The sequence below is a fragment of the Doryrhamphus excisus genome, chromosome 4 (genome assembly GCF_030265055.1).
Source record: "Doryrhamphus excisus isolate RoL2022-K1 chromosome 4, RoL_Dexc_1.0, whole genome shotgun sequence".
In the NCBI taxonomy this organism is placed as follows: domain Eukaryota; kingdom Metazoa; phylum Chordata; class Actinopteri; order Syngnathiformes; family Syngnathidae; genus Doryrhamphus; species Doryrhamphus excisus.
In genome coordinates this window covers 20,781,715-20,802,516 of record NC_080469.1, presented here as the reverse complement: position 1 = coordinate 20,802,516, position 20,802 = coordinate 20,781,715, and the positions used below count along the sequence as shown (strand labels likewise).

General features: G+C 43.2%; 1 protein-coding gene across 1 annotated transcript in view; it reads left to right on the top strand.

Moving 5' to 3' along the window:
- The first annotated feature begins 238 nt into the window (after positions 1 to 238).
- kntc1 (kinetochore associated 1) overlaps positions 239 to 20,802 on the top strand; it is a 48,716-nt gene continuing 28,152 nt past the window's right edge. The window contains exons 1-29 of the mRNA XM_058071398.1: positions 239 to 497; positions 1,693 to 1,813; positions 1,913 to 2,028; positions 2,117 to 2,195; positions 2,265 to 2,342; positions 2,414 to 2,448; positions 3,860 to 3,970; positions 4,093 to 4,186; positions 7,439 to 7,491; positions 7,575 to 7,690; positions 7,780 to 7,834; positions 7,910 to 8,008; positions 9,803 to 9,846; positions 9,928 to 9,990; positions 10,070 to 10,145; positions 11,928 to 12,053; positions 12,140 to 12,306; positions 12,395 to 12,506; positions 13,953 to 14,096; positions 14,167 to 14,223; positions 14,306 to 14,377; positions 14,463 to 14,582; positions 15,946 to 16,089; positions 16,174 to 16,266; positions 17,585 to 17,688; positions 17,762 to 17,864; positions 17,934 to 18,068; positions 18,149 to 18,268; positions 20,120 to 20,192. Coding sequence (XP_057927381.1) covers positions 366 to 497; positions 1,693 to 1,813; positions 1,913 to 2,028; positions 2,117 to 2,195; positions 2,265 to 2,342; positions 2,414 to 2,448; positions 3,860 to 3,970; positions 4,093 to 4,186; positions 7,439 to 7,491; positions 7,575 to 7,690; positions 7,780 to 7,834; positions 7,910 to 8,008; positions 9,803 to 9,846; positions 9,928 to 9,990; positions 10,070 to 10,145; positions 11,928 to 12,053; positions 12,140 to 12,306; positions 12,395 to 12,506; positions 13,953 to 14,096; positions 14,167 to 14,223; positions 14,306 to 14,377; positions 14,463 to 14,582; positions 15,946 to 16,089; positions 16,174 to 16,266; positions 17,585 to 17,688; positions 17,762 to 17,864; positions 17,934 to 18,068; positions 18,149 to 18,268; positions 20,120 to 20,192 — 2,842 coding nt within the window. The 5' untranslated portion in view covers positions 239 to 365. The remainder of the gene's footprint in view (positions 498 to 1,692; positions 1,814 to 1,912; positions 2,029 to 2,116; positions 2,196 to 2,264; positions 2,343 to 2,413; positions 2,449 to 3,859; positions 3,971 to 4,092; positions 4,187 to 7,438; positions 7,492 to 7,574; positions 7,691 to 7,779; positions 7,835 to 7,909; positions 8,009 to 9,802; positions 9,847 to 9,927; positions 9,991 to 10,069; positions 10,146 to 11,927; positions 12,054 to 12,139; positions 12,307 to 12,394; positions 12,507 to 13,952; positions 14,097 to 14,166; positions 14,224 to 14,305; positions 14,378 to 14,462; positions 14,583 to 15,945; positions 16,090 to 16,173; positions 16,267 to 17,584; positions 17,689 to 17,761; positions 17,865 to 17,933; positions 18,069 to 18,148; positions 18,269 to 20,119; positions 20,193 to 20,802) is intronic.

Genomic DNA, 20,802 nt, shown 5'->3' with positions numbered 1-20,802 from the left:
TAAAACTGTTAGGCAACAGCGAGAGTCCTGCCTCTCGCAATTATTAAAAAATAGCCTGGCCACATTGATTGTTAATGATAGAGGTGATGCTTGATAGCAATTTTGTGTGCATTGTTTTGGAGTTTAATATCAGACATCCCCTGCCAAGCGAGAAGTTTACTCGTAGTCTAACGGAAGCTGTGCCTGACATATAATATTCAGGAACAATGCGGTTATAAATTCCCGCTAAAATCTAACTTTCATTGCTAAGTATAGTGTTGGACGACATGTTTGTAATGGTCCAGTTACTTTAACTCCACTGTGTGTTGTCAAACAATGGTGATAATTTATCGGGGTTTATGTATCTGACCTTGTAAATAGCGGTGATGTGGAACGACATAGAACTTTTGACCAACGAGGATACAAATGGTGTCCGTTTCGGCAGTGTATCATTGGAGGAAAATGGCAGCAGCTTGTACCAAGTGGACACTCTGGTCAGGATCTCCTCCTCAGCCGAAGTAAGCACTACTTGGACGTTGTTAACAAACGTCTTCATTTCACCTGTCACCTTTATACTTCTACGTTATGTGTGCTAATAAAAAAGACGTCCTTAAAATCCAATACCATGTTTGAACCGAATGACAGCTTCCCCAAAACTACTACTTCTGTCTGTAATGTACATATCAAGTACTGCATTAATGATATTTTACATACGTTTAAATTACTCCACTGTTTATAAATCATAAAATACATTTAATGGAGTGTCACATTCAAAGTAAAAAATGTTTCCCAGAAACACATGTAAAAATATTATGAAGTAATATATTTATAAGTATGAATTATAATCGTGGGTGCTTTATTCCTTTATAGGCCAGTATGCTTAACCCCCCCCCCCCACCCATAAAAAAAGGATTCCTTATTTATGAATCAAATATTTTCATAGTCAGAGAACAGAAAACCTGTTTACAGCCTCATAAATACAGTCACATTAACAGTTACAGTACAGTAACCTTGTAGCCCTGTAGACATGGAGTAGCATCCCTATAGTCACATTTACACTCCTATTGCCCAGTATATTAGACATAATCAGAGAAAATCAGCCATTTAAGACATAAATAAGACGTCTGCTGGTGTTTGTTGCATTAAATGTGTGATGTGTGGAGGACGCAAAGTTATTATTATGATTATTATTCTGGCGATCAAGACTGATGTATGTGTGCCCTACCAAAAAGTACCGGAACATAATTGAAGCCTAGTGACCAGTGTAGAATATTTGTATTTTAAATCAAATCAAATCAACTTTATTTGTATAGCACTTTTCCTGCAAAGACATGCACCACAAAGTGCTTTACAGAATTAAAACAATTACCACAATTAAAAGGAAAAAGCAAAGAAACAAAAGAAAGCCCCTCCTTCCCACGCTCCATACTAGACCCACACACACACACACAATCACACAATGACACACAGTAGGGAGACATGGCATGGCACTGAGGAACAAGAAAACGCCACCTTTTAGCTAATTTAGCTAATTCTACGCTTGAAAATGCTCAGTTTAGGTTAGTTTTAACCCATAATCAAACCATGACTGTAATCTAAGCTGAACTCAGACCATATTGCAATAGCCTGCATTAAAACAAATGTGGGATTCTTCTTCTGTCAATTTTGTGTGGTGTTGCCCTTTCCGGTGAATAAAGCTGACTTTCCTTGCAGGTGCAGTCGGCCCCCCAGCTTTACTGTATTAACGGCTCAAACTGGAGTATTCTCGTCGCCGACAAGACGGTCGTCCTCTTCGACCAGAACTATCAGACAATCCTGCTGCTGCTTCACTTTGGTACGAGATGAATTGTCATTTTCATGCTATCTTGATATTCACTTTGCATTGATATCACATTTTTATTTATATTATTATTATTTGTGTGTGTGTCTCCAGAAAGCGATGTTGACGCCATCGATGTGTGCCTGGAAGGACAGTTTGTGCTGGTGTGCGAAAGAAATGGAAACCTTCATTTGATCTTTGTTCCACACAAGAAAATCCTCTTCACCAAAGTACTGCATGCCTTTATTCAGGGCAGGCCACTTGCATAGAAATCCATTTATTGTTTGTCACTCTAACTTATATACATTGTGATTGCAGGCTTTGGTAGTGAAAGCCAGCAACGGGGGTAACAAAACGTATCGTTCTCTCATCATAGAGGGCGACAAGGATTCGCAAGGTGCATGAATGTCTCGTTGATGACTTTTTACTCCGCGGTGTGCAAAGCGTGACTTTTCTTTTCATACAGGATCGTACCATGTGTTCCTCATCACGGAGGATGGCTTTTTCCACATTACAAACCTTCATTTGGCAAAGATCAAAACAGGTATACGACAGTGTTTATTATAACAAGAGCACATTTTTTATCAACCTTTTTTTTCTTTCTGTTCTTTCCAGCCATTGAAAATATGGATATTGCCACTTTAAAAGACGTAAGTACAAAAACATACTTTAAATGCTTTAATAATTAAGATATGCCTTTATTCGTCCCTCAGTGGGGAAATTTGTATTGCACAGCAGCAAGAGTACAGAGTCAGTTAAGCAGTACAAAATACACAATATAGAAAAATAAACAAAATAAACAACCCAAGTATTAACAAAAATCAACAGTTTTTCCCAGAGTTATATACAATACAGTATGTAGGTAATATGAAACGAGATGAGATATATGACCAGTCTACGTATACACTGAGATCTTGTTAGAGAGTTAATATGAGGCATTATGGAAATACTTCACATAGAACTTAGTATATTGCATTTAGAGCCCTTAATATTGCACATGGAGGTTGATCAGATATTGCACAGTGAATGGGGTCTGGAGTAACTATACTGAATATAAAAGCAAGTATTACACAGATGTACATAGTGGTGTAGAAGTCTATTGGGAGCGGTGCTGGTTGTACAGCCTGGCTGGTCAGTTTCTTTATTTTTACGGCAAAGCAAAAAGGGCAGGGGATAATTGAAGTTTAACAATGATTTGGAGTGCATGGGAAAATGGGAACGTAGCTTTCTTCAATCATATGGTCATTCATTCATTCATTCATTCATTCATTTTCTACCGCTTTTTCCTCACGAGGGTCGCAGGGGGTGCTGGAGCCTATCCCAGCTGTCTTCAGGCGAGAGGCGGGGTACACCCTGGACTGGTCGCCAGCCAATCACAGGGATCATATGGTCATGAAAAAGTATATTCAGAGATCCGTGTTAAAGGAATCAACCGTTAAACGTGGAATATCGCAGAAATTGTGCATGAAATGGCGTCATTGTGAGGAGAAGGAATGTTTGTGAGGGGACCGCTCAATCGTGGCGGAATCTCATCACAAACATTAACCCGCCCCCCTCTCGGACTAAACATGGAAACGGCAACCTCAAACACTTGCGGCGCATGAACAGAAGCTAGCTGGGTTAGCTTAGTTTAGCAGAGCATGCTTGTGTGGCTCAGGGTGTATGGGTGTTGTGTATTACTACTTGTTAATGCAAACGAGCGTTTTCACGATGCAAGCTCAGAGTGAAATAAGAGCGAGAGGTTATCCTCACTAAAGTGGCGGGGGCATGCTGGAGCTTATCCCAGCTGGGTGAGAGGCGGGGTGTATCCTGGACTGGTGGTAAAACGGATTTCGTAGGGCCCCAAGTACAAGGTACAATACGGCGACAGGTAGCATTAATAGCGCTGATTAATTAATTGTCAACACTCATGGCTTTCACACCAGCAGCTATGTGGCAACATTTTAAAGCGCATGCAGAGGCAGACAAAGACTCTCTCATGATACCTCAAATGCAGCTACTGCCATCTTGTGGAGTTAATTCAAAAACAATTTAGGGTAAGGGTACTTTTTCTTGATGCAGCTTCAAAGCGTCATCAAGATGGACTTCTGCTCCGCTGAGGAACACCACAACCAAGGCTGCAGCACAGCGGTCACGTTCAGTCTGAGCAATGAACTCCATTTGCTGATCGGGGTCAGTGCCTTTTTGCACCTACACATTTCCTATCAAGAAAACTTTGACTCATTGTGCATATATATATATATAATATATGAAGTATTATGTGCATAACTGAAATTATGAAATGAACTCTACAGGGGCACGGCGATTATGTCATCACCCACTGGATGATGGACCCTCGTCAGTCCAAGATGTGTCTCACTCAGTCAGTGGATAACAGTTTCATAGCAGGTAAGGAGAAGGTCGTTATAATAACTTGGGTTATGACAATATGAAAACTGCTGGGCTCGCTAATTAGCCCCGAGCTTATTTGTTGAGGTCCACAATGTGGTGAATTTAAAATGGTCCCGCTGGCCAGGCGTTTGACACCAATGTGTCAGAGCTAGGCATGGGTCGGTATGAGATTCCGACGATATTATAACCACTGTATTATAAAAAGAGCTCTAAAAAGTGTTATTTTGTAATATATTTATTGAAAAAACTCATTCATTAATTTTCTACCTCTTTGGGCGAGAGGCGGGGTACACCCTGGACTGGTGGCCAGCCAATCACAGGGCACATATAGACAAACAACCATTCACACTCACATTCATACCTATGGACAATTTGGAGTGGCCAATTAACCTAGCATGTTTTTGGAATGTGGGAGTAGGGTGGCCCTCTGTAAGGGGGTGAAATTTCAAACGAATAATGTCTATGCTCCAAACCCGGATTCTTGTTCCTTTTGACCCAGAAACGTGCTGTGCAAAATTTCGTTGAAATCGGAATATATTTAACCGGTGCTCAACGACTCTGAAATTTTACTCAGCGAACGCTAGTCACAAGCACTCCGGGTCCCCCTCCCACGTTGCTCTCGTGGGAGTATTAGCCGCTTTCCTCTCCTGGCGGGGGTTATGTGGCTGCTAGCCACTCATTGTCGCCCGGTCCGTGCAAGCGTTCCCTTCCTGGTGTCCGGGAACTGGCGCCGATGGTCCGCGACGACCTGGACGAGGAACTGCAGTTGTTCTTCGTCCTTCGTCAGGAGCCGGTTATATTCCTGAATCAGGGCGACGCCTCGTTCCGCGTGGTCATTGGTGACCGACAGCTTCCCCAGCGCTTTGCACGCCTTGCCGTACGCCTCATCCTTCTTCCAGTCTGCCGGTTCCAACGCCAGGAATCCCTTGTCGATGGACATCTTGTCGAAGAACGAGGACGTATTGGAGGTCACGAAGTCCTCAAGGCTGCAGCCGCTGATCGCTGAAGCGGGAATGGTCACTCGCTTCTGGGCTGTGTCGTTGCCATCCTTCTCCTCAATCGCCGCTACCATCTTCTTCTTTGTTTCTGATGAAACCCGGTCGTCGAAGAACGCCAGGGCTACCAGCTCTTCCGAGAGGTACCAGAGGTGGCCGAGGAGCTTGTTTGTCGCGGCCTTGGAGACCTCCGCGTCCTCGTACCCGTCCAGTGCCTGAAGCAGCTGAAGATCGTTGAGCGGAGCCGCGACAGCAAGTGGGGCTTGCGTCCAGGCTTTGCTGTAGAGGCGGGCGGAGAACATGGCCACCCTCAACAGTCCGCGCTCCTCCTTCGGCGTCAGTTTGAACTGTCCCCTGAACAGCCACACCTTGAGCGAGTACAGCACCTTGCTCATCCACCGAGCGTGGTGCATGGGGCCAGGGGCACGGAAGCGGATTCCGCGGGGAGGTACGCTGCCGAGAAAGATGACGGTTAGTTCCAGAAGTTCCCGGTAGTCGTCCCGAAGGTCTGTCCGCTCTTTCAGGGCCTGAAGGAACCACTCGATGTCAACCTCTCCTGCTCCATCCTCGATCGGCTGGAACTCGCCTTGGTTGATGAAGGGCCACCTCTCCTGGAAACGCTTGAACAGCAGGACAGCAGGCCCTGTAGTTGGCCCCATCACCGACGTGAAGACCGCCTCGATCACGAGCTCGAGAATGGGATGCCGGCAGGCGAGGTGGAGGAGGTCGCTCTTCAGCTGCCGCTCAATCAGGGTACACGCCCCGGTGTGGCGACCCGTGTTGGCGGCGGTGGTGTCAAAGGACATCCCCACGACCCGGTCAGCGACGCTCCACTTCTCCAACGCCTCCACGACGGCCTTCGCTGCATTCGCCCCTCTTCCACTGGGAAGCTTCGCCACCTGCAGCAGCTGAACCTCCCCTCCCCCAGACACGAGGATGGGCAGGCGGTCGACGTGGGCGTTGCTGGTGAGATCCGGCATCAGCTTCCCGTCCCAGTGGACTACCAAGGGGCCTTCTACTCGCAGCTTCTCCTTGAGGGCGGAGGCCAGTTGCTCGCGGTGACGACGGCGCTGGCTTTGGATCGATGTCCTGTTGATGTTGTACTCAACTAGACATAACACATAAAGTATGTGTGGTATTTACATGATTAATAAGGGCAATGGAGGGAAGAGTTTCAATAAATTAAAAGAGGAATTCCTTCTCAATCAGAACGCACTCCAGAAACATGCAAACACGTTGAAAAAGTACTGCCAAGCACTAGACAAATCCTACACAGAGGAAAAGGAGCACTAGACGAGAGTTGCCACACACAGTCCTTGGTCCATAGTCCACCAACGAGAGCACCTGAGAACAGAGCCGCGGCATTTGTCACCGACAAAGCCCCTGTATCGTTGAACGTGAAAATGATCTTATATAGTAAAACTTTAAGGTCGTTGAGCACCGGGTAAATATTATTCGATTTAAAAAAAAATTACTCGCGTGGTTTTCTCATGGAGTGGAACAAGAATCCGGGTTTGGAGACTGAATTTTCAAACTTTCGAAAATAAGGGCCACCCTAATGTGGGAGGAAACCGGAGTACCCGGAGAAAACCCACGCATGCACGGGGAGAACATGCAAACTCCACACAGAGATGACCAAGGGTGGAATTGAACCCTGGTCTCTTAGCTGTGAGGTCTGCGCGCTAACCACTAGAAAAAGTCATTTTTAAATAAATTTTAAAAATTAAATTTTTTAAAATATATATCATGGAAGGTGGCACGGCGGTCGAGTGGTTGGCGCGCAGACCTCACAGCGAGGAGACCAGGGTTCAATTCCACCCTCGACCATCTCTGTGTGGAGTTTGCATGTTCTCCCCGTGCATGCGTGGGTTTTCTCCGGGTACTCCGGTTTCCTCCCACATTCCAAAAACATGCTAGGTTAATTGGCGACTCCAAATCGTCCATAGGTATGAATGTGAGTGTGAATGGTTGTTTGTCTATATGTGCCCTGTGATTGGCTGGCCACCAGTCCAGGGTGTAGTGTCCAGTCCCCCGCGACCCTCGTGAGGAAAAAGCGGTAGAAAATGAATGAATGAATATAATAGAACACATAATAGACTAAAGTGTAACATATATTTCAAATAAATAATAACTCAATTTTTTCTAAATAAATAAGTGTACTGTACCTAATCCTGCACTTCCATAGTGTGTGAAAGCAAACTACATTGAATGAGTACCTACAAGTGAGATTAAAATGTTCATTCCCACTTTAAAGGTGTAAAGAAGATGGTGGTGATGGAAAATCGTGTGTACATTCTGGACACAGAGGTGAATTTTCGCTGCTTGTTGACATGCAAAATGATTTTTTTTTAGCTCTAATAATCACCTTGCATTACTTGGTGATGTTCCAGGAAGTCCTGAGCCTTTGGGAGCCGGGATTCCTGTCCATGGTCTGCTTTTGGCCAAACGTTGCTATTTTTGACTTTGAACTAACCCTCGAATGTGGCTCCGCGGCGTTGGTGGGCCGGTACGTATTATCCATGCACGATAGGCACATTGCAGCTACAAAACCGTCCAATGCGGTCACCATGTTGTCATGGTTCCTACTTATTCCAGTCAAGTGGAGGACAGCGTGAAGATGATTACGCTGGAGAAACAAGGAAAGAGTCAGGTAAGGACGACATTGGACAGTTTCTTGGTGAGAACAAGGACTTTTAAACATTGTGTATCTTTTTTTTTTTTTTAGCTCAATTCGCTACGAATCCGAAGTTTACCTTCGATGACTGTTTGCTACTGCCTGGATGTCTTCTCAGTTTCCTGCCTGGTCCACACCAAAATAAGTATGGTGAGTAGTTTGAGGAAAGCAAAAATGTGGAGAGCCCTGTTCAACGTCACTAGTTTCCCCCCCATAATTAGTAATTAATTAGTATTTTATGAAGATTAGCTATGGATGAATCACTTCAGAAGTGAAGTCAAAGTCAACATAGTGAGAAAACTTGACCGGAACCGACCAAAGTGATCATGGAAAACGTACATGATCTTCCCACAGTAAGTTGTGTGCTGCAGTGAAATGCGTCCACGAGGAAACGGCGGAGCAGCATTGTCAAAATTGTGGGGGTGGCCACTGAGGTGGCCAGAGAGTGACCAACGGACAGCCACTGGCTGATGCATGGTCTTCTTTAGACAGCAACCAAGATGTAGTGAAGTAGGAATCACTTCCACATAATCATTCCTTCAGATACTACTATGCCTGTTTCTCCAGGCTTACCTGCCATTCAAGTGCAAAAATAAGTTAACCACTGTTTTTCAGCCCTTTGTATTGAGATGTGGAGTCCTATAGAAAAGCTACAAACAATAATCAGCACTGAAAGCTTTCTAGATCTTGTAGAATCTGCACCTATTCCAGCTGTATTTCCTCGGATTTCCAACACGGCCTGTTTTAATTTACTGTATTCCAAGCACCTTGTACAGCTAACACCTTCACCAAGGCATGCCCGTATAAGGACGTTCGGCTCACTGTGACGTCACAATGAACCAGGCTTCCTTATATGGGATGTTAGGGGAAAAAAACCCTCTGAAACCCAGCATTCAGAGCCATCCCAAACTTCTCTCAGGGCTCACTTCCAAATGCAAACCTCATTATCTGAAACTCTGGCATTGTTTAACACGAGAATACTACATTCTAACTACCTTTATAGATCAGAAAAGTGCAAAAGCATAATAGGTGCCTTTTAACTTTGAGTTTTGGTAAAAATTAAATTTTTGTACAGCCTCCCTAGCGTTGGTGTTCACCAGTGTTGGACACGTTACTTTAAAAAAGTAATTATAGTTACTAGTTACTTCTCCAAAAAGGGAACTGAGTTACCTACCTAGTTACTCCACTCCAAAAGTAACTAGTTTCCAGTCAAAGGTGGGTTTGAGTGGGTTTGAGTTGCTCACACAGGACATGGACAAAGTTTTTTTTTCGGGGACATAATGTACATTTTACCTTTGACGTCAACGAGGTTAAAGTAGTGTCTGTACTTCCATTTGGCAAATGCCGTCTTCTCACTAGAGTCCTCCTCACTCGCCATCTCTCGCTATGCTGTCGCACTTTGGACTTGCTCTAAACACCCGCCCACCCAAGTTCTCTGATTGGCTGAAAACGCAATCTTACTAAACCTTAGCGAATCCTCATTGCTTATTTGCTCTAAACACCCACCCACCCAAGTTCTCTGATTGGCTGAAAACGGAATTTTACAAAAATTTAGCCCAGCCTCATTGCTTATGTGACTGTAAACACCCGCCCACCCTTCTCTGATTGGCTGAAAACGCAATCTTAATAAAACCTGAGCCAATCCTCATTGCTTATGTGGTTGTCTCACTCCCTCCCTTGTCGATCTGCACCACTGTCACTCTCTCACTGCGCTGCAGATTATTTATGAAGTCGGTGATATATTTTTAGGCGGCTTCAGTAACGTGCAGTAAAGGAGTCGAAAATGGTAACGGCGTTATGCTGACAGTAAAAGTAATTAGTTAGATTATCCGTTACTGAAAAAAGTATGCCGTTATTCCCATCACTGGTGTTCACTGTGAATGGTTTCAACTTTTGCATATGAGAATATCGGCACATCATAATATGCAATGTGTTTTATTCCAGGACACCATTTATTTTGCAGAAGGGATTGGTACGGCCTCAGAAAGGTGAATTGTGTGGTTTTTTTTTTAATTTTGTAATATTCAGCTCAATACTAAGGCAAACTAATTCCTTTTTCCATCATTCAGTCAGGGAGAGTGTGTATCATCTGTCGTCGTGCGATGCATGACTGAGGCCATACCTGAGAACAGGTTGGTCATTTCAGCGCCACACTGTAATATTTACACCCCTGTTGTTATTCATGTGATTATTCATGTCACTTCTTTCCAGGCTGAGTCGACTTCTGCACAAGCACAAATTTGAAGAGGCGGAAAGGTTTGCCACGGCCTTTGAACTGGATTTAGAAGTACGTTTGTGTCCCTCTTCCTGTGGAATAATTATTGTAAATAGAGCTTCAAAATGCAAAAAGAAGAAGCTAGTTTTATAGGCTGATGAAAAGTTGAAGAGCACAGCCTCTAAAAGCCGAATTGAATGGCATTTTTCATACTGTCATGATCTCTTGATGGCAAAGGTAAAGATGCTTTCTCTCTTTGTGGTGGGATTGTTGAGCTGCATAAATAAGCAAGGCCTTTCGCAGCGTGCCATTGCTGCTGAGGTTGGACGTGTAAGGCAGTCATTTCAGACTTCTTCAAACACCCTTGAAGCTTAAGGAACACAGCCGGAGGATCCCATCAAAACACAGGACCATCCTCGGCCCAACCATTCTCTTACTGGTGCCAAATGCAGGCCAGTAACCATAAGACGGCTTCTTGGGAGAAGGTTTATAGGAACAAAATAAGGCCTCGTCTGCTTTTGCCTGTTGGGAATTTGAATTTGTGAAGAAAAAATTTAACGTTGACGGCCCTGATGGCTTCCAACGTGACAAGGAGATCCCATCATTGGCGCCATCATGATCCTTCAATGGAACAATGGAGCTTCAGGTTGTGCAGGGGCGTGAAATGGCAGCCGGCTATGAGGAGGTGTTGCAGGGGGGGCATCCCTCATTACTGAAGGCCCTCGTCTGTGTGGTAATGACACCTCACAAAGGACTTCTTCCAGAGGAATAAGCTGACTCCTTTGGACCATCCTGCGTCTTTCCCTGAACTAAATCCACCTGAGAACATCTGAGGAAGGATGGCAAGGGAAGCTCACAACAATGGACATCAGTTCAGACAATGGATGCCCTTCATGAAGCCTACATGAAACACTGGCATCAAGCATGCCTAAAGCCATTTTTGAGATGATTAACTGACTATTTTTTATCTCACTGCTCCTTAAGCTCCTTAAGATCTGGAAATTCTTGCAATTTTTCAACCTGTCTTAAAATTTTGATCAGGTGTGTACATCTGGAGGTTACCTACAGCCAGAGCCATCAATGACTTTTGACCAAGTGCTACTGGTTTTATGGACCACACACCTGGAGATGTCAATTGGAGCATTTACGCTATTCATTCATTCATTTTCTACCGCTTATCCTCACGAGGATCACGGGGGGTGCTGGAGCCTATCCCAGCTGTCTTTGGGCAAGAGGCGGGGTACACCCTGGACTGGTGGCCAGCCAATCACAGGGCACATATAGACAAACAACCATTCACACTCACATTCATACCTATGGACAATTTGGAGTCGCCAATTAACCTAGCATGTTTTTGGAATGTGGGAGGAAACCGGAGTACCAGGAGAAAAGCCACGCATGCACGGAGAACATGCAAACTCCACACAGAGATGGCTGAGGGTGGAATTGAACCCTGGTTTCCTAGCTGTGAGGCCCGTGCTGCTATTGGAGCATTTATTATTCATTCATTCATTGATTCATTTTCTACCTCTTTTCTTCACGATGGGTGGTGGAGCCTATCCCAGCTGTCTTGGGGTGAGGGGCAGGGTACACCCTGGACTGGTGGCCAGCCAATCACAGGACACATATAGACAAACAACCATTCACACTCACATTCATACCTATGGACAATTTGGAGTGACCAATTAACCTAGCATGTTTTTGGAATGTGGGAGGAAACCAGAGTAAAACCCACGCATGCACGGGGAGAACATGCAAACTCCACACAGAGATGGCCGAGGGTGGAATTGAACCCTGGTCTATTAGCTGTGAGGCCTGCAGGTTAACCGATGGACTTTCCTGCTTTTTGTTCAGCTTGTCTACAAAGTGAAGCTGGGCTTCGTGCTGGAGCAGCTGGCCTCGGCATCGGTGGGCGTCTACGGGCAGGAAGTGTGGTCGGAGCTTGTGAAGGAGGCAGAGATCAACCTGATGAAGATCGCCGTGAGTGTCTTTTCAAGACACCGCGTGAAGCCCAATGAAGAATGTTTTGGAGAGTCTTTCCATCGTCTTTTTGCACGCGTGTCTAGGATGAGCAGTACGTGGTGGAATATTGCCTCACCGTTCCGTGGCCGGCCTTTGAGACCGCAGAGAAAATGCTGAACTACGCTGCCACACAGTACTCGTCTTTGCAGGTCCAAGAGGCTTTAGCCAGACTGGGGACCTTCTGCAGCCTTTACGGGCAGGAACAATTCAAGTAAGGCCTTCACAGTCTTGACTGCATTTGCTGTTTGTTGGAAACATAGCACATTTTGCTATATTTTTATTTTTTCTTTAATTCACAGCGGCATTGCCTGGATTGAGTTCCTGAACAACACAGACATGTTAGGAGACATTTTGACCCACCTAAGACAGGGAGACTTGAGGGGTGCACAGCTCCTTTGGCTACGAAATGAGGTACCCAGAAGACCCTTATACACTCGTACCCTGAGAAATGAACTAGTGATGACCACCATCCAACCGTTATTGGAATAACTGGACAGTATGAAAGCATAGCTCCCTTTCACCACATGGTCAATCAGGTTGAAGTGTATTTCGCAACACAGCAGCAACAGAACCAATGTTGTAATTGTGGTAAGGCGCAAAGTGCTCAGCCAGCATTAAAAGTACTGATGAGTTCTTTGTAAACGACACCATGGGAAGTGTAACATGCATGAGTTTCACGCCAACAGCTGTGTAATCGTACCAATATTTGAAAGCGCACGCAGAGCTAGGTAAACTCCTGCATGTCGACCACTCATCAGACTTAGAATGCTGCTACTGCCACCTTGTTTCAGATGCAGCAATTCATAAGACAAACCCACACAGATGTTCAAATCAAATCAAATCAACTTTATTTGTATAGCACTTTTCCTGCAAAGACATGCAACACAAAGTGCTTTACAGAATTAAAACAATTACCACAATTAAAAGGAAAAAACAAAGAAACAAAAGAAAGCCCCTCCTTCCCACCCTCCATACTAGACCCGCACACACACGCACACACACACACACAATCACACAATGACACACAGTAGGGAGACATGGCATGGCACTGAGGAACAAGGAAACGCCACCTTTGGGGCCGTCCACACTGGGAGGAGCTGCAGGCCGTGCCATCGGAGGACCAGCACCCGGGCCCCCGACTCCGACAGACAGGCGGAGCCCCACATTAAAGGGAGGAACCCCCAGCCGGCCGGGTCGAAGGGACCCAAGGATGGCACCCCCTCAGCAGACCCGACACAGCCCCCAGTGTGGAGGACCCCCCCTGAGGAAACACTCGAGTTAAAAGCTGAAGACTAAGAGCATAAAATAGGACTAAAAAGATAAAAAAACATAACACTAGAGTTAAAAGCTGAAGACCAAGAGCATAAAATAGGACTAAAAAGATAAAAAAACATAACACTGAGTTAAAAGCTGAAGACCAAGAGCAAAAAATAGGACTAAAAAGATAAAAACATAACACTGGAGTTAAAAGCTGAAGACCAAGAGCAAAAAAAAATAGGACTAAAAAGATAAAAACAAAACACTGGAGTTAAAAGCTGAAGACCAAGAGCAAAAAAAAATAGGACTAAAAAGATAAAAACAAAACACTGGAGTTAAAAGCTGAAGACTAAGAGCATAAAATAGGACTAAAAAGATAAAAACATAAGAAAAGTTTAAAAATATTAGTTAAAAGCCTGATTAAAAAGGTGCGTCTTTAATCTTTAAAAAAAAAATGATCTTAATGATCTTCCTGTTATAGGTTGCTAAAGACGTATAATATGTGGGGGGGTAGGGGGTACATGACTTCCAGTCATATATCTGAAGGGGTTATGCAACTGTGAAAGGTTTGGGAAGCACTCATGTAATATTTTGGTCCAGGGCCAGATTGCCGCTGATTTCAGCGAGAGCAGCCTCCAGGCCGTCCTCGATGCCATTCCAGAGGTTCTGCCATCCCAGGACCTGTGCCCTTGGTTTAGGACGGTGTTTCTTCCTTTTGTGGGAAGAGTTCTGCCAGCAGGACAGGTTGGGATACCTTGAAAAACACCCACCTTCAGTTCCAGGCTATGTAAACTTCAACCTGTCCTTGTCACAGAGAATCCTGGCCAGATGGATAGAGCAGCGGGCACGCAATCTGGAGTTAACAGAAAAGGTAGCGCTACAACTCGGGAGGTGGAAATGTCTTTCCGCGCTTGAAGGAAGTTGACAATATCAGTTAAACATTTTTTTCCCAGAGCGCTTGGCCCCAGAACGGTTTGGACCTGGCCCAGCTCGGACTGCCGTCTTTATGGTCACTGATGAAATCTGTAAGTTATCATGTCATGATGATGATCATTATTATTATTACATTTACTAGCAAACATTATGTCCTATTGTGCTCTTTTCTCAAAGGGTGCCAATGGTGGCTCAGAGGAGGTGAAAAAACTCACGACTCTGGTGTCCAACCTGCGTCAGTTGCTTGACCTGCACAGGAAATATAACTGCAGACTTTCACTCTCAGAGTTTGAGAAGGTTTGTGGGGGCTTTTCTATACCGTGCGAACGCTGAGAGACGAAGTAGCTCACAGTATCGAGGCTGACGGACGTCATGTTGTCCTTTTAGTACAGTGAATTAGTTGAGACTGACTCACCAGCGCCTCTGCTGGCTGCAGCCAAGTAGTGCACTCCCATTTTGTTCAAGACGTTCATAGTGACGGACCAGTTGTTAATAGGAACCAGAAATGCTGTCATTACAGCCTTTATTTACCTACACTGATAAGAGGGTTCATTGTCAATTGTAGACTTAAAAAACTCATAACTTCTAAGTATAAACTTTAATAGTATAGTCGTCTCTTGCTATGTTGTGGTTTGAATATCACACGCTTTTTCTATTGTGGTTTTCAAATATGAATTCATAAATGAGCACTGTTTCAGGGTCCAATATGGCTTATTATGAGTAAGAAAATGCATATTTAAGCAAATTGGGTGTCTTAATGGCATCAATTAAGCATTCATTAATTCAATCATTTTCTACCGCTTATCCTCACAAGGGTCGCGGGGGTGCTGGAGCCTATCCCAGCTGTCTTGGGGGGAGAGGCGGGGGTACACCCTGGACTGGTGGCCAGCCAATCACAGAGCACATATAGACAAACAACCATTCACACTCACATTCATACCTATGGACAATTTGGAGTGGCCAATTAACCTAGCATGTTTTTGGAATGTGGGAGGAAACTGGAGTACCCGGAGAAAAGCCACACATGCACGGGAGAACATGCAAATTCCACACAGATATGGCCGATATGGAATTGAACCGGGGTCTCCTAGCTGTGAGGTCTGCGCGCTAACCACTAAACCACCGTGCAGCCCCAAATTAAGCACTTCAATCATAAGAACGAACTAAATTAACTGAGAGGCATTTTAATTGTATGTACAATTCTACATTGGCCACTAGGTGTCAGTAATTGTCAGTAATAAAATCGTATCCAGAAGATTGTAAACAGGTTTTCTGTGCCATAACTAAGAAAATATTTCATTTATTCATATTGAATTCTAGTTCAAGGAATGATTAATGATGAGAGACGAGTCATGATTTTGAGTGCATGAGAAAGTGGGAAGAAAAAAAAAAAAGCTTTGTCTGACCACATATTACTCAGTGCAGCAGAAATGGAACCAAGTGCAACGCAGTAAGGAGCAAACTGCTGAGCCGGCATTAATAGCATGACTTTCAAATGCTTTTACTGCCATCTTGTGGAGTAAAAAAAACTACACCAGGAGGTTGTCTACTGCCACAATTGTGTCTTTTTTTTTTGACTTGGTGCTAATTTTATTTGGTAGACCACACACCCCGCTACTTTATAGAACTCTGGTTAATTGGAGCATTGTATCAATTTAAGGGAAATGTACGCCGGGTGGCTTTCCTAATGCTTGACAAAGTGGCGGCGCCGGAGCTGATCTCCGCCACCGTCAACAACAACATCCTGCCTTATGCTGAGGAGCATCACATTTCTTTGGATGAGCTTCTCTTACAGTATATCAAGGTACAGTACCCATCAATAATGTGAAATTGTATGAACAGTTTTCATTTGTAAATATGTGTTTTTTTATGAATTATGTTTTGCCAGGATCTGCTGTGTTGCAGCTCTCAAACCACAACCCTTTTCACAGGATGGCAGGCCAAAGCAGTGGCTGTCCTGGGATGCATGACTGATACCGATGTAAGTACATTTCCTTGTAACGTCCTGTGGCAATTGGTGAAATGTACAATAGAGCAGGTCTTGGAACATGACCTCAGCGATAAAATGCTAATAATCCCTAATAATGGCAACTTTTAAATATGCCTCTCACAGTTATGAAACACATTTTCAATTCAGTTGCACACATTAAGAAACAATTACAGGCATATCATATTCAGCATTGTACATAAAACCTGTAGTTCAGTGGCCTCAAACTTGCGGCCCGCGGGCCAAATGCGGCCCGCAAGATGCTAGTTTGAGGCCCCCACCTTGATACCAAAGTTTAATGTTGAAATGACAGCTTAAAGCTGTGTGCACACCGGACACAATTAACATGATTTTGCCCCGCCCATACTGTCACCCCGCCCTGTTTTGTTTTGGATTAGCAATGAAGCTAAAGGCTTATGATGCTGGGTACAAATAAATGCAGGAAATGATTTGGAATAAAACGGAACATACAAGTCGAGATAAAGCATCTCATCAAACATGTTGTTAAAGTTACGACGCTGCTCCCAAATGGAACTGAGTACGATGCTAACTTGCTAATTGGGTCAAATTATTAAGTTTCATTAATGTTCATGTTAAAGGTTAAATAACTGTTAATACTGTACATTTGAATCTGAAAAACATAATTTCTCTACCAACTATGTGGTTTCTTACGTTTTTCTTATTTGCTGTTTTATTATTATTTTACTTATTTATTACTGATTGATTGATTTATTGTCTTTATTCTTTGTTTATTTATTTTTTTTATCTTATTTTGTGTATAGAAAAATCAAAATTAAGATATTTGAGAACAGTGGAATGTTTTATCAGATACTTTGGTGTGGAAAACCATTGTTATTATAGTTATTACTGATTGATTGATTTTCTTAATCTTGATTTGTTTATTTATTTTTCATCTTATTTTGTGTCGAAAAATAAAAAGTAAGATATTTGAGAACAGTGGAATGTTTTATCAGAGCTTTTCTTGTAGAAAATTGGAACCAAAGCTAAGTTCTTTTTATTTATTTTTTGTTTTTAATAAATGCGTTTTTTTTTTTTTTTGAAAACCTGATGTGGCTCAGTCTCACCCAGACCCGAGCTCCAGTGGCCCCCAAGGAAATTGAGTTTGAAACCCCTGGAGATGGCCGAGGGTGGGATTGAACTCAGGTCTCCTAGCTGTGGTGAGGTCTGCACAGACCACTCGACCACTGTGCAGCCTTTATGCTTCCATAAAAAAAAAAAAAAAAATTTCATTTTGAGGCACACTTGCCACTCTTGGACTGTTATTTGTAACTCCTCCCCTCGTTCCGTGCAGCTGATGGTGGAAGCGGTGCTGGAGATCATGCAGAAAGCTGTCTTACCCTGGAGTGATGTGGTGGAAAAGCTGGTTCAGCAGTTCCTGGACATGAACGGCCCAAAGTAAGTCACTGAAACCATCCATTTGTAGTTTCTCTGATTTTCATGATTATTTTTCTTTCTTTTGCTCCAACAGACAGGCCCTTCTAAAGGAGAGCTACTGTCTGATGGAAATCCGTAAACTCCTCGGGGGCTACGGCATCCGCAACTACAGCCTCTCAAATAAGGGTCAAGTCATGGTAATATACTACCGTTATTCATTTCTGATGCATTTCTCCCTTTAAACTCCGCCTGATATTTTCTGGTAGACGTTAGTCAGGTACATTCTCAAGCAAGACTCGCCAACGTTCCTCGACGACGTCCTGACTTTGGCGCAAGTGTACAAGCTTCCAAAGTCAGAGATCCACTACTTGTATCTCACACAGCTGATACGCCGAGGCACGGTATGTGTGCGAAACGTGTCAATGTCTGCATTTTTCATTTCAAATAACAACGTGATATCTTTTAATTTTTGTATTTTAAGAGAGAAGAGTGTGTCATGGCGCTGAGGAAGCTGCCGGCTGCAGAGGTGGAGTGTGTGATGGAGCGTCTCACATCCTGGGCTATGCTGCAGCTGGAGGACAAAGACCACCTATCTGAGGAGGTGAGATGAAGTATTTTTTTGAAAAAAAAAAAAAAATATATATATATAGATGTGCTAACAAGTTATATATATTTCTATAAGATATTTGCTGTTCTTTTAATATATACACTACCGCTCAAAAGTTTGGGATCACTTGCAAATGTCTTTGTTTTCCAATGAAAAACACATTTTCATGCATTTCACTAACATTTTTTTCCATTTCACCAACATTCATTCATTCATTCATTTTCTACCGCTTTTCCTCACAAGGGTCGCGGGGGTGCTGGAGCCTATCCCAGCTGTCTTTGTGCGAGAGGCGGGGTACACCCTGGACTGGTCGCCAGCCAATCACAGGGCACATATAGACAAACAACCATTCACACTCACATTCATACCTGTGGACAATTTGGAGTCGCCAATTAACCTAGCATGTTTTTGGAATGTGGGAGGAAACCCACGCATGCACGGGGAGAACATGCAAACTCCACACAGAGATGGCCGAGGGTGAAATTGAACCCTGGTCCCCTAGCTGTGAGGTCTGCGCGCTAACCACTCGATCGCCGTGCCGCCCCATTTCACAAACAATTAAAATTAATCAGATGATTTTCAAACAACGATCTACATTTTTGCATAGAGGCCTACTATCAATAACTGTCAGTCCTCTGTATCAATTTCCTGGTATGGCTGCTAATCCAAGTTATGGTAATGGTAATGGTTTAATTTCATTTGAACATGCATCAGATTACAATTGAGTGCATCCCATAATCAGTTCCCAGTTCCACATGTCCAAAAGGAGTAGGAAGCAGCAAAGCTTATTAAATCCTACCCCTCCATCTGGTACTTTTACAATCAGTAACTGTTACATTTGTTCACTTCCTGCTTTCCTAATATAATTATTTTTTTTAAAATGTAGTCTATTTTTATTTTTTATTATTATTATTTGGTATATTTATTATTTTATTTGTATTTATTTTTTTGTTTTTATTATTTATTTATTTTTATTTTTTGTCACGTACCGAAGTATGAGGTGATATGACCATCCAATGACATAATGGGTACCATAGTAAGTGTCAATATAGTGATATATATAGCACATCATGACTGGTTCAAGACTCTTCATCCTTGTATTTAGCAAACATCAACTGCTTGTATTGTTTCTTGAATTGGCTCATCGTTGTGCATTGTTTGAGGGTCTTACTCAATCCATTCCATAGTTTGATTCCACATACTGAAATGCTATAGCTTTTTAACGTAGTCCTAGCATATAAGTGTTTCAAATGTAGTTCTTCCCTGAGATCATAATTCTCCTCTCTTGTAGAGAAGTATTGGATGACATATCACATATAGCTGTTTGAAGCTAAAAGCACATGATTATATACACGTGCACATGCTCTACGGAAGCTACTAAGTTCATCATTTTATAAGGCTAATAGATGATTAGAAAACCCATCTAAAAAATCTAAACTAAAACTAAAATCTCTTACCATGCTGTTAACTACTCCCTTCAGAGAGCAGCACAAACTGGGTCTAACAAGGACAGAAAAACGCTGCACAACTGTGCAAGAAGACAAATATCTGAGAGTGTGTAGTTTAAGACAGGTCGTCACCTGCACTAAATAGTACCCGTCAAACGCCAGTGTCAGTATCAACGGTGAAGCGGCGACTTCAGGATGCTGGACTTCATGGCAGGATTGCCAAGAAAAAGCCATATCTCAGATTGGCCCAAAAAAATGTCCAAGTGATCCCAAACATTTTTAGCGGTAGTGTATATTTTTTTATATTGTGACATCAAGTGAATATTCACAAACATGCCTGCTAGTTGAGCGTTCATGAAATCGGAGTGGTTGCCCCCCATGTGCTTGTCTATGTTAGCACAAGAAACAGAAGATGGTGACTGCTCAGGTGATGGTGGAGGCACTGAAATACCAGCTTGCATTACAGAAAGGTAGGTACCTGATTTACTGATTTACTCTACGGTAGTGATTTTCAACCTTTTTTGAGCCACGGCACGTTTTTTACATTGGAAAAATCTTGTGGCACACCACTAACCAAAAATGTTACAAAATGTCACCACGACCTCACACGTGCATCAATAAGTCTATCGGAGGAACAAGGTAGGTGTTGCCACACGGACCAATATTACATTGCTCTGACAGTCTTTACACCACAGACACTCCACAGTAGCCAAATTTTTACATGACCAGTTTTTCTCTTTCCGAATGACCTTTCGGGAAACAATGGTATCCATAGAAAGGAATATTCCAATCTCTTGTCTACATGCGCCGTGAAAATCCAACAGAATAGTCAATAGGGCATGCCCAGTAAAACGTAAACATAAACATCACGTGATACCGACTTCCCCAAGTTTTTCTTTCACTTGTTTTCGTCTGTCCAGTCTTGAAATTTAGTTTGAATCAAAAATTATAGTCATTTCCACCAATCAAATGTGTCCCCGAGTAGAGCGCTCACATCCTCACTTCCTTGTTTACAGTGACAGCGAAAAACGAAATGACGAAATGTAACGTATCATGGACAGTGTGCCATAATTCTTCCAA